Genomic DNA, 18,906 nt, shown 5'->3' with positions numbered 1-18,906 from the left:
CTGTGTAAGCCTCTCTGGCCCTTGCCCCTAAATGCTGGTTACTCTCCCCAGTAGTTGTGACAACCAAAACACCCTGCCCGCACACACATATCCAAACAGAAAGAAAGGGCAGGGGCTGAAAGGGCTGTTCGGTAGGGTAGAGGCGACCCACAGGTTGAGAACCGCTCTTCTAGGGAGATGAGGTCTACCCTACCTAACAGCCTTTCTCTCTTGGGGCTCTCTCTTCAAGTGCTAAAATTCTCTAAATGGGTAATCCTTCAGCTTTATTCAAGTGACAAGCCCATGACTGAAAAAGAATACGAAAAGAAGTCAGGAATGATTTGAAAATATACATTGCAATTTTAGTCCAATTTCCTAGGACCTAGCCCAGGAAAATCAACCATGTGGAGATTTATGGGCAAAGGTTCAGTCATCACAATGCTACTTCTAAGAGTTAAATGATTTGAAGAAACCCAAATAGGTAACATTTACTGAGCGCTTATTGATGCCAGACATCATTCATTCTAAGTACTTTAACTCCTTGCTACTCAAAGCACAGCATATCACTTAGGAGTTTAAGAGGAGCCTGACCTGTGGTGGCCCAGGGGGTTTACTGTCAACCCTAGAACATATGAGTTGATGCTTCCTGCTCCCCCCCCCCCCACCTTTCTTTCTCTTTCTCTCTTTCAAATCAATAAATAAAATAAAATAAAATAAAATAAAATAAAATAAAATAAAATAAAAAACATTTTTTTTAAAGACCTTAATATGAAACTTCAAGCCCCACCCCAGACCTACTGAATCAGAATCTGTGTTCTGCCCAGCTCCCAAGGTGACATTCGAGTTAAAGAAACACTACTTTAAGTCGGCCTGACATGTGGGTGTCAGAGGTTTAATTCCCAGTCAGGGCACACAGGAGAAGCGACCATCTGCTTCCCCACCCTTCCTTCTCCTCTCTGTCTCTCTCTCTTCCCCTCCAGCAGCCATGGCTCAACTGGTGTGAGCAAGTAGGCCATGGGCGCTGGGGATGGCTCCATGGCCTCCACTTCAGACACTAAAAAAAGGACTCAGGTGCTGAGCAAAGGAGCAGTGGGCCCACATGGGCAGAGCATCGTCCCCTAGTGGGCTTGCCAGGTAGATCCAGGTCAGGGCACATGAGGCAGTTTATCTGCCTCCCCACCCTTCTCTCTCTAAAAAAAGAAAGAAACACTACTTTATAAGTATTAACTCATTTAATCTTCACAAATTGTATAATTAATCCTCAAGACAACTCCATAATGTAAACATTATCATCCTCCATTTTACAGATCAGTAAACTAAGGCACAGAGCATTAAATAACTTGCATAGTAACTATCAGAGCCACGATCTAAAATTTATAAACTCTTATTCCAAAATCTAAGCTCTAAACCACTACTGTATATTATCAATTTTTAAACACTTTCTCCAAAAACTGGAATAGTCTGTAGCAATTACAACTGGTATCTAAGGATTTTTTAAATATTTTTCCACTGAGAGAGAGAGAAAGAAAAGAAGAGTGGAAGGAGAAAAGAGAAACATCAACTCTTTGTTTTACTTAGTTATTCCATTTAGTTGTGCACTCACTGATTCCTTCTCTTCCATGTCCTGACTGTGTGTCAAACCCACACTGGGTCGACGCTTTACTGAGCCACCCAGCCAGGGCCTAAGGAATTTTTAATGACACAAGAAAATTAACTGAATTTTAATTTCTAATTAATAGAATCCACTATCTTTCTTGAATGACTTAGGCATTTCAACTTCCTGACAGTACCTCCCTAACCTTGAAGTAGTTGGTAAATAAAACTGAATATATGGTACGGCCCCATAAATTAAAAAATATGTAAATTTTTAAAAATTACACACACTCACTTTGAAAAAGATCTGGAAAACAATGTTACCATGGGGAGGCAATATATGGGATCTGGTATCAGAATGCCAGAGTTCAAATTCCAGCTCTACCACTTAAAGCTCAGTGCTTTTAGGTGAGATGCATAAACGCATAAACTGTTTTGTTTTTTTCAAGATCTTATTTATTGATTTTACAGAGAGTGGAAAGGGTGGGGGGAGTGAGAAGTATCAACTCATAATTGCTCCACTTTAGTTTTTCATTGGTTGCTTGTCATTTGTGCCTTGACTGGGCAAGCCCGGGGGGTTGAACCTGCAACCTCAGCATTCCCAGTCAATGATCCCACTGCACCACCACAGGCCAGGCAAGAGGCAGAAACTTTTTAAGCCTCATTTTCCTCATCTATAAAATGGGAATAATATTTACCTCACAAGACTGTTGTGAGGATTAAATGAAGTAATCTATAAAAAGCTTAAGCATTAAAAATTATTATTTCTCTTTATACTTTTTCATTTTTTCCCAAAATTTCTACAATGAATACATATTACACTCCAGTAAGCAGCAAAAAAAGTTATTAAAAAAGATAATGTCTTAGATGTCAACTATCTTATAAAGGGATATTAGGAAGAAAGTACCTATTCCTCTGATTAGATAACATAAGACAGAACTCAAGCAATTTATAGTTGAATAAGCCAGCTGAAAAGGATCTCTAAATAAGTATGATTAGATAGTGAAACTGAGTAAGGGACAATGTGCCAATTTCTCCCCAGGAGGGCCTTTACTCAGAACGAAGTCCACTATCTGGAATGACTTAGGCATTCCAACTTCCTGACAGTACCTCCCTAACCTTGAACAGGTTACCAGACCTTTCACAAAGCCGTAATTTTTCTCATTTGAAAGGAATGATATATTACCTCCCTTGGAGTTGTGAGGGATTAATGAGAAAATGTTTGAAAAGTACTAAACGCACTGATAGCAAAGAAAACAATGTTAGCTAAAATCTATCATCATTATCTTCACCATCATTGGCTGAATGTGACTTCTTGAGTATCTACTCCAGCAATGAAAATACATTCATTTTTTTTTTCAAACCACAGTTCAATAGTGTTTTCATTATTTTCCAATCAATTATATCTTCAAAGAGCTAATTCTTTATAAAATTACTAAGGCCATAGGGCTAAAAAGAGATAAACTTTCCACTTTAAGTATGTAGTTTAGATTCACAAAAGTTAATTACATCACGTTTGGATTCTTAACAACACAATTACCAGTAGCAAGTCAATTCAGGTGAGGTTTTCTCCACATTTTTAGCATCTTTGTATACATATATACTAGTATACAAAATAGTAAGTCTTATGTTTAAATACATCATCAATCCATCAATCACTACCAGCTATATGTAGGTCAAGGCTTTCCACATGATAAAATTAGATTGGAATCAGTATTAAGATTTAGAAAAGCTTAAGGATCACTCTGTCTGATCCTTTCGTTTTACAAATGGATTTAGAAAATGTAGTTAACTGGTGAACAAGGAAAACATTCAAATGCTAATCTACTTTTTTCACGAATTAGTCCAAATCCTAAAAGGAACACATAATAAACCTCAGTTTAGACTTTTAAAATGACATCAGTTTTTTAGCTCAGCTAAAGGTGTTGCAATTATTACATTTTAGGTGAAAGTGGAACTTCCTTTCTCACTTTCAATAGTAATGACTCCACAGCTTTGAATTGTTTCAAGACATTTACTTAAACAGAGAGGGTAAGGATAGAAAATCACCGGTCAGGTATAAGGAGCTCTTATTTGACACCTAAGTCAACGAACAGTAATTAGAAAAAAAAAAGAATCAAACAGTTCATATGCACAGTATAAGACTACTAGGAGAAAACTTTTCTTCTTCATATAAAAAAATTTAAATAAAACATAAATGGCTTTTAAACCTCTGAAAATATGTTCAACTTCACTCATTAAGATAAATAAGAATTAAAATGAAATAGCAATTCTTATCAGATTTGCAGAAATCTAAGTCATGAGGGTTGAAAAAAGATGTGTTCTTGGAATGCTGACTTTATGATTCTCCAATTTAAAAACTGTTGACAATCATGTCTATTCACAAGCAAGTATGCGCTCATGCATGAGTATGTGTCTCTATTTATAAATTCAATTTAATACTAACATGTCCTGGAGAAAGGGGGAAATAGGTATGCTTTTATGTTATTTACCAAAGTATAACTTCTATAAAACGGAATCCAATAATATTTACCAAAATTATAACTGCACATATCTTTGACCCAGCCATTCAACTTCCAGGAGTTTATCCTACAGATGGCTCACACATAGGAGAAATAGCATAGGTACAAAGATATTCACTGCATCACTGCTTACAGAAGTGAGAAAATGGTAACAATCTGAATGTCCATTAACAGGAAATTGGCTAACATTATGATAGACTCATGAAATGGAATACTATGCAGCTATTAAATAAGTGAAAACTATGTAAATATTAATATAGGAAGATCACTAATAATATTTAATCAACATTGTGTTGCAAATAGCACTGTTAATTTTAAAATTTATATGTATACAGAGATACTCGTGCATGAGTATGCACACTACTCAATTTCCTTTTATGTATTTCAATTTCATTCTATTTACATGTATTACCTAAAAAATTTGGGGGGGGGGTCCTGATGGGCACACAACACAATCAACAGTTCAAATGCTACAGAAATGTTCACCCAAAACCTATGTACTCTTGGCCCTGGCCAGTTGGCTCAGCGGTAGAGCGTCGGCCTGGCGTGCGGGGGACCCGGGTTCGATTCCCGGCCAGGGCACATAGGAGAAGCACCCATTTGCTTCTCCACCCCCCCCCTCCTTCCTCTCTGTCTCTCTCTTCCCCTCCCGCAGCCAAAGCTCCATTGGAGCAAAGATGGCCCGGGCGCTGGGGATGGCTCCTTGGCCTCTGCCCCAGGCGCTAGAGTGGCTCTGGTCGTGGCAGAGCGATGCCCTGGAGGGGCACAGCATCGCCCCCTGGTGGGCAGAGCGTTGCCCCTGGTGGGCGTGCCGGGTGGATCCCGATCGGGCGTATGCGGGAGTCTGTCTGACTGTCTCTCCCCGTTTCCGGCTTCAGAAAAATACAAAAAAAACCTATGTACTCTTATTGATCAGCGTCACCTCATTAAATTTAATTTCTTTCTTTTTTTTCCTTCTTTTCCAAATGAGAGGAGGGGAGACAGAGAAACAGACTGCTGCGTGCATTCCGACCAGGATCCACCAGGCAACCCCTATCTGGGGCGGATGCTCTGCCCATCTGGGGCCATGCTTGCAACCGAGCTATTTTTAGTACCTGAGGTGAAGGGTCCAAGGAACCACCCTCAGTGCCCATGCGGATGCCCTCGAACCAATCAAACTAATCAATGCGCTCAAACCGATAGAGCCATGGCTGCAGGAGGGGAAGAAAGAGAGAGAGAGAGAAAATGAGAGAGAAAAAGGAGAGAGGAGGAGTGGAGATGCAGATGATCAAGTCTCCTGTGTGCCTTGACCGGGAATTAGACCAGGGACTTCCACACGCTGGACCGACGCTCTACCACTGAGCAACTGGCCAGGCCTAAATTTAATTTCAAAAAAAATAAATAAATAAAGTAAAAATAAAAAACTTATAAAATATCTAAAGTTAAATATCCAAACTGTTGTGTAATTCAAATGAAGTACCTTCAAATTTTCATTCACTGACAGTTTGTTTTTTTCTATTCATTTTTTTTTTTAGAAAGGAAAGAGAGAGGGAGAGAGTGCAGAGAGGGAGAGAGAGGAGAGACAGAGAGAGAGAAGGGGGGAGCAACTGGAAGCATCAACTCCCATATATGCCTTGACCAGGCAAGCCCAGGGTTTCGAACCGGCGACCTCAGCATTTCCAGGTCGACGCTTTATTTACTGCGCCACCACAGGTCAGACCTAGAAACATCAATTCTTCATTGCGGCTCCTTAGTTGTTCATTGATTGATTTCTCATATGTGCCTTGACCAGGAGACTATAGCAGACTGAGTGACCCCTTGCTCGAGCCAGATAAGCCCACGCTCAAGCTGGTGACCTCAGGGTCTCGAACCTGGGTCCTTCACATCCCAGTCCGACGCTCTATCCACTGCCCCACCGCCTAGTCAGGCTGTTTTCCTTTTTTTTTACAGAGACAGAGAGAGAGTCAGAGAGAGGAACAGATAGGGACAGACAGGCAGGAATGGAGAGAGATGAGAAGCATCAATCATCAGTTTTTCTTTTTTTTTTTTGTATTTTTCTGAAGCTGGAAACAGGGAGAGACAGTCAGACAGACTCCCGCATGCGCCCGACCAGGATCCACCCGGCACGCCCACCAGGGGCGATGCTCTGCCCACCAGGGGGCGATGCTCTGCCCCTCCGGGGCGTCGCTCTGCCGCGACCAGAGCCACTCTAGTGCCTGGGGCAGAGGCCAAGGAGCCATCCCCAGCGCCCGGGCCATCTTTGCTCCAATGGAGCCTTGGCTGCGGGAGGGGAAGAGAGAGACAAGAGGAAGGAGGGGGTGGGGGGTGGAGAAGCAAATGGGCGCTTCTCCTATGTGCCCTGCCCGGGAATCGAACCCGGGTCCCCCGCATACCAGGCCGACGCTCTACCGCTGAGCCAACCGGCCAGGGCCAATCATCAGTTTTTCGTTGCGACACCTTAGTTGTTTATTGATTGCTTTCTCATATGTGCCTTGACCGTGGGGCTACAGCAGACCGAGTAACCCCTTGCTCAAGCCAGAGACCTTAGGTCCAAGCTGGTGAGCTTTGCTCAAACCAGATAAGCCCACGCTCAAGCTAGCGACCTCAGGGTCTCGAACCTAGGTCCTCCGCATCCCAGTCCAACACTCTATCCACTGCACCAACGCCCGGTCAGGATCACTGACAGTTTTAAGAATCACAACATCAGCATTCTAAGGACAAAATCTTTTTCAAACCTAGTAACCGCATAATCAACATCAGTCAGAGCACAATTAAAATCCTGAAGCCCACTTCCAAGCAGAAACATCTATTACTTACACTGCAGCAGAATTAGAGTGGTAAGACTCAGATCTTACCTGACCAGGTCTCCATGCAGCTGTAAATAAAGACTTTCCCTTCCCTCTCCAGCACATATTTCTGATGCTGGTGTCTCTACTGTGCAAAGGACAAGGTGCAAGTCGGCGGCGGCAGAGGTGGTGGTTGCAGTGGCAGTGGTCGAGTCTGCTCCATAAAGGTAAACACAGCCTCTCTTCACATCTTCTTTCAGCCAGTCTCTTTCTCGAGAACCAAACCTACTTCTCCTATTCAAGCAATTTCTGCTCCCATTGCGTTTCATATTTCTCTAAAAAAAAATCGTTAGCTAGAATGAGTCGGACATGTTCAGTCCTCACCCCACCTTTCCCTCTATGTTCACCAATACTCTGCTCAGCCAAGTATTACCTCCCCCCACAGAGCCGGCCACATCTGCCCTGCCCGTTCAAAACCTGGCAAACTTCGTTTGCTCTACTGTTAGAACTGTTCATGTCTCTGTCCATCACTTTTCTTGCCCTTTCTTTTACTTATATTTTCAGAATAAATGTCAAGAATATTAAAACATCTGTGTACCTACTATCCAACTTTCATAAATTTTAATATTTTGTCATATTTCGTTCTGATCATTATTCTAAAAGACATATATACAATATATTCTTCTATACAGAGCTGAAGCCATCTGTTACCCCATTACAACCCCAAACCCCCCTTCTCTCTCCCCAGAAACAAACACTCTACTATATTTGGTATTTATCATTCCATGCATTTTCATGTTTGCCATATATGTACATACCTATAAATATATATAGTATCATTCTACATGATTTAAAATTTTTAAATCCTAACATACTTATGTTTTACACTGCAGTATTTTTATTTGGTTCTATATTGGTTTAGCCATATCCATGCTAATACTCCCAGCTCATAATTTCAATAATACTCCATCTTTGTATACACTGCAATTTATCCATTCTCCTGCTAATGGTATTCATTTCTTTTTCTAATTTTTCACTGTTGGAAATAATGCTGCAATAAACATTTTCTGCAAACTAAATTTTCTCTAGGGTCCTAAACCTCTGCCTCATATCTCAAATAAGCAAATACAGAATAAACACAATACTACACAAATATTCTTTCCATTCTCATCATGTTACAAAATAATTACTGATGCATTTGATAATTTAGGCATGTGAAATTCATACACACTGTGGACTCACTGTTTTCTCCAGGCAAAAACAATTGCTATAGCAATATAAGAAAGGAGGGTGGAGAAGCAGATGGGCACTTCTCCTATGTGCCCTGACTAGGAATCAAACCTGGGACATCCACATGCCAGGCCGACATTCTACCACTGAGCCAACTAGCCAGGACCACAATCTCCTCTTTGTATCAGTCAAAAAGTAAATAAAATACTTTGGCTACTAATCCTCACTGGAAAACAGAAATAACTATAAGCAAAGCAAATGTTACTTTTATAATTACTGAGATAAATATTTCAAGATAACTGTAGCACCTAAAATTCACTCTTTTTTAATATTTAAAACTTTTTTATTTGTTGATTGATTTTAGGGAGGGAGGGTGAAGAAGGAGGAGGGAGGAGGAGGAGGAGGGAGGGAGGGAGGGAGGGAGGGAGGGAGGGAGGGAGAGAGAGAGAGAGAGAGAGAGAAACATCGATTTGTTGTTACACTTATTTACACATTCATTGGTTGGTTCTTATATGTGCCCTGACCAGGGAGCAAACCCACAACCTTGGTGTACCAGGACAATACTCTAATCAACTGAGCTATCCAGCTAGGGCTAAAATTCTATTTCTAAAGGCAGAAAAGAAAGGAGAATGAAAAGTTAGAAGGCATTTCCATGTGGGAAGAAAATAAAACAAGTGTGAGAATGGCTTCATTGTTTAAGTTTAGAAAAACATAGGTAAATCCAGTCATTTTTCAGATTTTAGGGATTTAAGCATAGCTATTCAAAACCATGAAGATTATTTACTGATTCTAACTTTAGATAAGTAGGATAAACCCCTGCAACAAGTAGGAACTAGGTCTCTCTCTTCTCATCAAGAGCATTTTCTTAAAGCTGAACATCTCAGAACTAACAAAGAGCTGTCAAATATTTATTTTATAAGCATAGGAGCCATCATATTTGTACCAATTTTTGTTTGTTTGTTTGTTTTTTTAGGTGAGAGGGCTCCCACATGCTCCTCAACCGGGATCCACCCAGTATAGCACTAAATAATTTTAACCACTAAATAATTCACTGGTTAATTTTAAATGTTCTTTATGTTTTAATCATTGGCAAAGATCAGCTGGTCCATCTGAAAACAGTATTCTATACAAAGTATTATACAAAGAAGTTCTGCATTCAGTGGAAAGAAATTCTGCTCACTGCTATTGAGAGAACAGGTAAACACCAAAAGGCTTCTTTAAAAAACCATGGCCTGCCTGACCATTCAGTGGCGCAGTGGATAGAGCGTTGGACTAGGACACAGAGGACCCAGGTTCAAAATTCCGAGATCACTGGCTCGAGCATGGGATCATAAACATGATCCCATGGTTGCTGGCTTAAAGCCAAAGGTCGCTGGCTTGAGCAAGGGGTCACTCGCCCTGCTAGAACCACCCAGTAAAGGCACACAGGAGAAAGCAGTCAACAAAGATGCCACAATGAAGAATTGATACTCTCTCTCCCAGCCTGTCTGTCCCACTCTCTCTCTAAAAACAAAAACAACAACAAAAAACCATGTCCCAATAATAGCCCACTGACCTCAGTCTTACAAAAGTAAGAAAGACCCCAAGAAGTATTATAATAGTACATCCATGATTTTTCTTCTGGGAGGATTTTTAAATAATTTTTAATGTGCATATATATCAGGGGTCCCCAAACTTTTTACACAGGGGGCCAGTTCACTGTCCCTCAGACCGGTCGTTGGAGGGCCGGACTATAAAAAAAACTATGAACAAATCCCTATGCACACTGCACATATTTTATTTTAAAGTAAAAAAACAAAACGGGAACAAATACAATATTTAAAATAAAGAACAAGTAAATTTAAATCAACAAACTGACCAGTATTTCAATGGGAACTATGCTCCTCTCACTGACCACCAATGAAAGAGGTGCCCCTTCCGGAAGTGCGGTGGGGGCCGGATAAATGGCCTCAGGGGGCCGCATGCGGCCTGTGGGCCGTAGTTTGGGGACCTGTGATATATATATTTCCTTTAAAACTATAAATTCCGTAAGGAACTTTACATTATTGAAACATTCGTGCTCTTGGTCAAAGAATGCGCCTCCTCACTACAGGTATATGATATATTCCACGGAATGAAGATAAACCGCTGAGTTAGAACTTCAGTAGGTATCAATGGGCATTTAAAAGGCCTAGGTACTAAGAAAGCACAGGCCTTCCAGCAACAATCTAGATGGACTCTTTAGCTATTATTAGCCACTGTTGAATTACCCAGTGCTTTCTTCTTCACTGCCTAAAGCATCAGGTAACTGCCAGTACTATCCTGAGATGCTTTCAGCTTTTAGAATCACTACTCCACTGGAATTGCTAGATTGAGAACATTCTCTTTCCTCCCTCCCGTACTCTTATATAGGAACTGTTGACAAACTTACCTAGAAGAGAACACAACTATAATCACCTCTCACATCAAACAAGTGTATAAAGAATACGTTTAAGATTTAAAAGTATTTTGTCCTGGCCAGATAGCTCGGTTGTTTAGAGCAGTGCTCTCCAACCCCCAGGCTGCGGACTGGTACCGGTCCGTGGGACATTTGGTACCGGTCCGTAGAGAAAAAATAACTTACATTATTTCCGTTTTATTTATATTTAAGTCTGAGCGATGTTTTATTTTTAATTAATTTTTTAAGATTTTATTTATTCATTTTAGAGAAGAGAGAGAGAGAGAGAGGGAGGGAGGGAGGGAGAGAGAAGGAGGGGAGCAGGAAGCATCAACTCCCATTTGTGCCTTGAACAGGCAAGCCCAGGGTTTCAAACTGGCGACCTCAGCGTTCCAGGTCGACGCTTTATCCACTGTGCCACCACAGGTCAGGCTGTTTTATTTTTAAAAAATGACCAGATTCGCCCTGGCCGGTTGGCTCAGCGGTAGAGCGTCGGCCTAGCGTGCGGAGGACCCGGGTTCGATTCCCGGCCAGGGCACACAGGAGAAGCGCCCATTTGCTTCTCCACCCCTCCGCCGCACTTTCCTCTCTGTCTCTCTCTTCCCCTCCCGCAGCCAAGGCTCCATGGGAGCAAAGATGGCCCGGGCACTGGGGATGGCTCTGTGGCCTCTGCCCCAGGCGCTAGAGTGGCTCTGGTCGCAATATGGCTACGCCCAGGATGGGCAGAGCATCGCCCCCTGGTGGGCAGAGCGTCGCCCCATGGTGGGCGTGCCGGGTGGATCCCGGTCGGGCGCATGCGGGAGTCTGTCTGACTGTCTCTCCCCGTTTCCAGCTTCAGAAAAATGAAAAAAAAAAAAAAAAAAAAAAAAATGACCAGATTCCTTCTGTTACATCCGTCTAAGACTCACTCTTGATGCTTCTCTCGGTCATGTGATACATTTATCCGTCCCACCCTAAAGGCCGGTCCCTGAAAATATTTTCTGACATTAAACCGGTCCGTGGCCCAAAAAAAGGTTGGAGACCACTGGTTTAGAGCACCTGACATGCAGAGGTGGCTGGTTCAAGCCCGGTCAGGACACATACAGGAACAGATCCATGTTCCTGTCTCTCTCTCTCTCTCCCCTCTTCCTCTCTCCCTAAAATAAATAAACTTTTTATAAAAAGATTTAAAAGTATTTTTAGGAAGCAAAAGTCCTTAGAGTAAGCTGTAAATTAAGTATCCACTTCAGTTTTATGCTCTCAACTCTATAAAAATGAAGAGAATATGTGATCAGTTCAAAGGTGGTAAAACCATTAGAGGCCCACCTACAGTTAACTCTAAGGTGTGCACAGTAAAAACAGGGTCTTGTAAAGTAACTCTCCATACTCAATGAGGCCTTTCAGAATGTAAAATATCCTAAGGGAGGAGATATGTTCCCGCATTCAAACTTTAAACCAATATGAGCTCATTTCTGTAAACAGACATGTTAGAAATATTTTGGAAGGAGTAGGACAAGATAAAGAGGGAAAGAATATTTCAGTTCATTAAAATTTTTTGGTATTGATTTTTTTAAATTGCATACATATTATTTTGATCAAAACTTGAAAATCTTAGAAAACTAATCTCATCACATTCACTGCCTAGATTAGCTGTAACATCGGATCTTCTTCTTTAGACTTGAGTAAAAAAAAAAAAAAAAAAAAAGGCAAAAATCCAAACTGGAGGAAACAGCTAGAAAATTTATGCTTCAATGAAACTCCCAATAATCTTCAGAGTACTGTATTAAAAATAACACAATATATTCCAACTACAACTATAAAGGGGTACATTCTAAATAGCAATTTACTGAATAAATCTAGGGGCAGAATTTCAATCAAATTTTCCAATACTGCCCACTCTGCTTTTTCACCCCCCCCCCCAAAAAAAATTTTTTTTTTCCAATACTGCATAGAGACAGACCTAGGTCTAATCTGGCTAAAGTATACTGGCTTAGTATATCAGTCTTTTTACAAAGATCTGTATTTTCTGATAATAATTATGTTCATAATTTGGTATTAAGTATAAGTTACAATAAAGAATAAGTCTTTTTTTCCCAAAGGGTCTTCAGAGAATAACATGTTGGAGATAATGGCTTTCCTCCCAATTCAGAAAGTCTACTTATATCTTCTTTTCCAGTTTCACTTGGCACAAAATTCAACCACTCAGCTATTTAAGGGAATTTCTGTATGTAGAACACATAGCACCTATTCTCCATTCTCAATCCTATTTATTTGCAAGGATTATTTAAAGCATTAACCATATGCAATAAAGGAAAAGATTCAAGGGCCTCCCACAACACCAGCTGACGACTATAATTAAGATCAATTTCTGGAATCTAATGGTACCCATATTGGAACCTCAGAGAACCAGGGATGGGTGTCGGACCACTTCCTAGAAGTGAGACCCTTCAATAAAGATGATCATTTCTCAATTCCTTCCCTCTCACACTGTCTTCCCATGGAAAAATAAATAAAAATAAAATTTCTTATTAAAAAAAGCTAAAAATTGTGCCTGACCAGTGGTGGCGCAGAGGATAAAGCGTCGACCTGGAATGCTGAGGTTGCCAGTTCGAAACCCCAGGCTTGCCTGGTCAAGGCACATATGGGAGTTGATGCTTCCAGCTCCTCCCCCTGTTCTCTCTCTCTCTCTCTCTCTCTCTCTGTAATAAAAATGAATAAATAAAATCTAAACAAGGTAGTGCTATCTTCTTAAAAAAAAAAAAAAAAAAAAGCTAAAAATTGTTTACCTTCTAGGCCAGAGGACATTATCTCTCAGACCTGTCATTTCCTGATAAATTGGGCTGGTTGAACTTTTTTTTTTTTTTTTGGTTCATTCATAATTTACACTTTTGAAACCTTATGGTTTTAAATAAATATCTAAAAGCCTCTGGGTAACTATATTTGCAACTTATGGTTAACTAAGTTACAAAAAATATGTACAAGATTTATGCAGAAGTGGAGATAAACTATGGAAAGTTATTTCTTTAAATCCCTGGATTAAGACTGGAAGGTAGTAGCAGAAAAACTTTAATATTTTACAGAGTTCTATTTGACACTGTTTCATGGATTCACCGCATGCTTCAAACCTATTATTTTTTTCAGTGTTCCTATCTTTGAGATGTCCTACTAATAATCTTAATGACAAGTATATTGTGCTCACCTCCCTTCCCAATTAACAACTATTACTAAACGTATTTTTTAACAACATGGATTTTCATTGTTTGCAGAGTATTTCTGAGTATGAAACACATCCATTCTTCTAAATTTTCTTATTCCTCTTCCTTCTCCCTGGCAAGTTTTAAATCCTGCTGTTTCCTCTTCTAGAACTCCAGAAGAAATTCCATTCCATCTCCAGAAGACACCTAGTTTACCTCTTTGACCTACAGGAATAATTCTTCCCACTATTTCAAAGGCCAGTAGAAAAAGTCCGTCCGTCTCCCACAACCCCTCCTTTTAAACCGTCTTCACTATCCCTTACCCACCCTACATTCCTTGTGTATTTGAACTTCTTGTCATCACCTTTTAGGCTCCACTCCCCCCACCTGCCTGCATCTGCTTTCATTTCCTCCGACTCCCCCCAATTTCTGCAAAAAAGCCCCGCAAGCTGCCTGTTGCATAACGGCTCCCCCATTACCGTCTCCCTGGATTGTCAGGCCCGCTCCCGCAAGCAGGAATGCCCCTTTTTTGTCCAACCCCTCCTCCCTCCGCAACACGCCCAGCGATTCCCAGAGATCAGGCTCGCCCGGGGATTCTCCAGGCGGGGCAGGACTTGCCACCAGGCCGGTGCCTCGGAGCAGGAAGCCGGGTCCGAACTTCGGTGGCAAAGCCTCAGGGCAGAGCCGGCCCGCTCTACGGGGCGCAGCCCCAAGCACACCGCAGCGCTCGGCCAATCACCGCCGCCATCCTCCCGCTGGGGTGATGTCTTCAGGTGTCCGGGGAGGAAGCCCTGCGTACTTCCAGCCCGGCTCCCGAGCTAGGAGCCACCGGCCCCCGGGCGCGGCGCGCGGCCGAGGGAGGTAGAGTCGGCCCCCGGGGGCCGAACGAGCCGGGTGGTGGCGGCGGCCGGACGGACGCCGGACCCAAGGCGTGGGCCTGCGAGGAGGTGGCTCGAGGCCAGGGATGGGCAGCGGAGGGGACGCAGGCGGCCGAGGCCTGGGCGGGGACCAGGCGCGGAGGCCCGGGTTGGGGGGCGGCCGAGCAGCCGGGCGTCCTGACTGATGCGGGGCGGGGGTCGCCGGCTGCCTCGGCCAAGGCGCAGAGCTGGGGCAGCCGCTCCCGCCTTCTCTCCCTCCCCAGCCCGCTCGCCCGCCCGCCGTACCTTCAGGACCCGAATGCCGCCCGGCCGGCGGCTCGCGGGTGCTTCGGGCGGCTTCGGGGGCTCGAGCGGGCCCGCGGGCCCCGGCTCCACCTCCCCCATCGGCGGCAGAGGCTGCACAGGGACTCCCGGCCGGCGCGACGGCGCGCGGAGCCTCGGCGGCGCGCGCGAGCAACCCGCGGCCCCGCCTCCCGCGCCCCGCCAGCCCCGCCTCGGGCTCCGCCCTCCCGCAGCCCTGTCGGACCTGCGTAGCGCGGGCGAGATGCGTTCAGGCTGTCGCCATCCGCATGCTGGCGGGCTGGATGCACGGCGGCGGAGGCAGGCGCCACCGCAGGGCTGGGCCTCCGCTGCCCGCCGCCCTGGCCTTGGGGAACTGAGGCGCGAAGAGTCAGTTCCTGCTGTTCCCGCCTACGAAGTACCGGCTGGACAAAGGGCAGGTGTCAATGATGACAGGACGGTGCTCTCCCCAGAGGGTGGCTCCTGTAACTTGACCCTCCAAAGACGTTTCCTCTCTTTCTACTTCAGAACTAACCTGTCACCCTCACTTCAAAACCATCAAACGAATTGTTGAGAATGCTCTCACCTTAGCGAGGACCTTTCTTTTCCTTATTCGAGATGCTTACGACCTTCAGCAAGTCCCACCGAGCCATGTGTACAAAATCTTAACTCACCTCCCATCCACATTTTAATTTCCTTTCTCCTCATGTAGTAAAATCAGAATTCGGTTGTCTCAAGCAGTAATATGGTCTGTGAGCCATTTTACTATTTGCAAGAATAATTTAGAAAACCTTGAAAAGTTTTAGTTTCTGCATTGGTGATAATTTTGGGGTCAGCCAGTGGTCCAAATTTGGAATCAGAAAGGCTGATTCCAAGTCTCAACTGTACCTCTTATTAGATCTATACCCTTGGGCAAGTTACTTGATCTAAGACTTTGTGAAATGAATTATCTGCCTAGTAGTTATCATAAAGATTTTGTGCAACATGCTTTTAGCACATGGTAAAGATTCACAGTAGCCATTATAAATGAATTTCCAAATTTAAGGTTCACTCAGTTCCTCAGAGTACTCTTGTTAATTGTTCCATATTTTCCTAGGAAACATAGACTTCTTGTTCTTTTAGGTATTCCCTTTGCACAGATATTGACGGATGTTCATTCAAGCAACTTGCAAAAAAATTTCTTGAGCTTTGAATAATCGGTACTGGTTGGTATCAGCTATTATCCACTGCTTCAGCGTGCTTAGTCCAGACCACCTGTTTTAATGGCAGGCTTAGAGCAAGAGAGTTTGCGCTTTAAAATAGTGGTGTCTGTGCCTCTCTCTACTGATAAGTATGCTTTTGAAGATACTTTAAATTCCAAGACAAAATTTGACTCTTGCAAAGATTCTGACCCTATGTTATTTCTTCTTTTAGTCGCTTTCTCCCTTTATGTGAATTGCTTTGCGTATACAAAAACTGTCTCCGATAATCATTTGTCTCATTTTAATGAATTAAAAATTATTTTTCTCTGTGTCTCTTGGTGTAAGGTGAAGAAAGCTCTTAGGTCCTCTATCTCCTGGGGTTTCTTTCTACCTTGAAATCACTTTCAAGAAAGCTACTCAAAGTGGTTGGATTCCCACTGCAGTGCTTACTAGGTAACTTCTAGCAGGAACACTAGTTTGTAAAGGATGGGCACCAATATGGAGACAGAAATGGACCTAAGGGCAAAAAGGCAGCGGAAAGAATAAAAATGTGGTTCAGAATTAGTGTTTCCAAAAGCCAGTTTTTATTACACATTACCTTTTCCAGATCTCATGAGCAGAGGGTCTTTATTGATTGATCACCTGAAGGGGAAGGATGTCCCAAGATCAGCATTTGAGATTTGAGTTCAGGCTGGGCAAGAGCAGTGGTAGGTATTATTTTTGTTTGTTTTGTTTTCATTAATGGGATAATGGGCTAAAGCATCAATTCAAAATACAGACATATGCTAAAGTTATGTATTTACCACATTTTAAACAAGTTGTACCTCTTTCAAAAGGAAAAACAAAAAATTACCAGCCCAGATATTACAGGGGATAATTTATGATGCAGCTCTCTTTAAATGTCTCCACGATTTAAGATGCAATTCAGTATAGTGACAACCAGTTGATTGTTTTCCTTTCAAATCATGTACCGCCATTAACATTTTATACTGTTTCAAAGGTCACATACATTCTCCCCAGTTCAAGGCAGTGTGCATTATGTATGCCAAGGGTTATATAACTACAATTTCTGGAAATGGTAAACAGCTGAGACTAACCCTAAAAATAAATTCCTCTGGGATTTTTTAGTGCAAAAAATCCATCTGCCCTCACTGCAGGTTCATTGTTACAAAAATCACTGTTTGGATCAAGCCAAGAGACAGAAAAGTCGCCAGACACCTTCCTCTCTGTACTCTTCCTCTAAGCTGCTGTGCATCTATCTCTCTCCACCTGGGGACACACAAACACACTTTCATCTTGGGAGCTTTTCCTAATCCTCACTACAAAATGAAAACAATGTCTAAAGAAGGAAAATTCCTGTATCAGATTTTCATAGAGGTTACTACATTGGCTTATTTATAGGTTGTCCCCACTCTTTCAATTATTACAAAGTCATCTTTAGGGCTAACCTCCTTGTTACTCTACCACAGGTTGAGAGGATTTAGATATGCCTTATTTTAGTTGCAAATAAACAGGCAGTATTTAACTGGCTTCAAGGTTTGAAGGAAATTCTTCCTTGAACAGTTTAATCCTTTTTGAATATGGGACAACTGAACTAGGGGAGGAAATGGCATGGAAAACCCTTAAAAGTGATAAAAATTAATTTGGTCCTTCTCGATCAGAGTTCAAATCAGAACACTACACATTGTATTAAGTAAATATCTGGAGTCTATTACTTGCTAAATTTTTCTACTGTAGCTTTTATATTTTCATTTAATTACATGTAGAGGAACATGTTAACTGAATTTAATATTAAAAACAAAGATGAATTTTAAGCTATATATAAGTAAATATTACAGGAATGTCACTTATCAAACAGTGCCAAAGGGCTCTTCTGCATAAACTAGATAATTGCCAAGGAACACATCTTTCTCCTCAATTAGGGGACTGTCGCACTCTCCACCTTCTCAATAAAGGGACCATGAAGAATCATCTGAGTAATAAAAAACCTAAAGCTTTCAACTTCCAACCACTCTCACTTTTATGGAAGTTTGTATAAGGGTCTACCGGAAAGTTCTGTCCGTTTCTATCACAAGTTTCAACACGTAAGCACATGTTTATTTGGTGCATGTGTGCCTCTCTATTTTTATCACTTAATGTATACATACTGATGTAGCAAATTAACAAAGTTTAGAAAAGAGGCCGGCGATGTTCAATAGGAAGAACATCATACTGCATCATGATAATGCCAGGCCACATGCTGCTTTGGGGACTCGTCAAAAAATTGCAGAACTAGGCCTAGCGTGCGGAGGACCTGGGTTCGATTCCCGGCCAGGGCACACAGGAGAAGCGCCCATTTGCTTCTCCACCCCTCTGCCGCGCTTTCCTCTCTGTCTCTCTCTTCCCCTCCCGCAGCCAAGGCTCCATTGGAGCAAAGATAGCCCGGGCGCTGGGGATGGCTCTGTGGCCTCTGCCTCAGGCGCTAGAGTGGCTCTGGTCGCAACATGGCGATGCCCAGGATGGGCAGAGCATCGCCCCCTGGTGGGCAGAGCGTCGCCCCATGGTGGGCGTGCTGGGTGGATCCCGGTCGGGCGCATGCGGGAGTCTGTCTGACTGTCTCTCCCTGTTTCCAGCTTCAGAAAAATGAAAAAAAAAAAAAAAAATTGCAGAACTAGGCTGGGAAATTCTGTCATATCCACCATATTCCCTGGAATTAGCACCCTCCGACTATCACTTGTTTTTGTCCTTAAAAATTTTTTTGGCCTGACCAGGCAGTGGCACAGTGGATAGAGCATCGGACTGGGATGCATAGGACCCAGGTTCGAGACCCCGAGGTCGCCAGCTTGAACGCGGGCTCATCTGGCTTGAGCAAAAAGCCCACCAGCTTGAACCCAAGGTCGCTGGCTCCAGC

The 18,906-nt window shown here is 42.7% G+C and overlaps 2 protein-coding genes across 2 annotated transcripts in view; one reads left to right on the top strand and one right to left on the bottom strand.

Annotated features, from left to right (window-relative positions):
- PHLPP2 (PH domain and leucine rich repeat protein phosphatase 2) overlaps positions 1–14,990 on the bottom strand; it is an 80,265-nt gene extending 65,275 nt beyond the window's left edge. The window contains exons 1-2 of the mRNA XM_066348742.1: positions 14,842–14,990; positions 6,929–7,194 (exon numbers count right to left, since the gene is read on the bottom strand). Of these exons, the coding sequence (XP_066204839.1) occupies positions 6,929–7,194; positions 14,842–14,940 (365 nt within the window). The 5' untranslated portion in view covers positions 14,941–14,990. The remainder of the gene's footprint in view (positions 1–6,928; positions 7,195–14,841) is intronic.
- LOC136380711 (IST1 homolog) overlaps positions 1–18,906 on the top strand; it is a 450,214-nt gene that overhangs the window by 244,051 nt on the left and 187,257 nt on the right. The gene's annotated exons all lie outside the window — the stretch shown is intronic.

This window comes from Saccopteryx leptura, chromosome 9 (assembly GCF_036850995.1).
Source record: "Saccopteryx leptura isolate mSacLep1 chromosome 9, mSacLep1_pri_phased_curated, whole genome shotgun sequence".
NCBI classification, from domain to species: Eukaryota; Metazoa; Chordata; class Mammalia; order Chiroptera; family Emballonuridae; genus Saccopteryx; species Saccopteryx leptura.
This window is presented reverse-complemented; position numbering and strand designations above follow the sequence as displayed.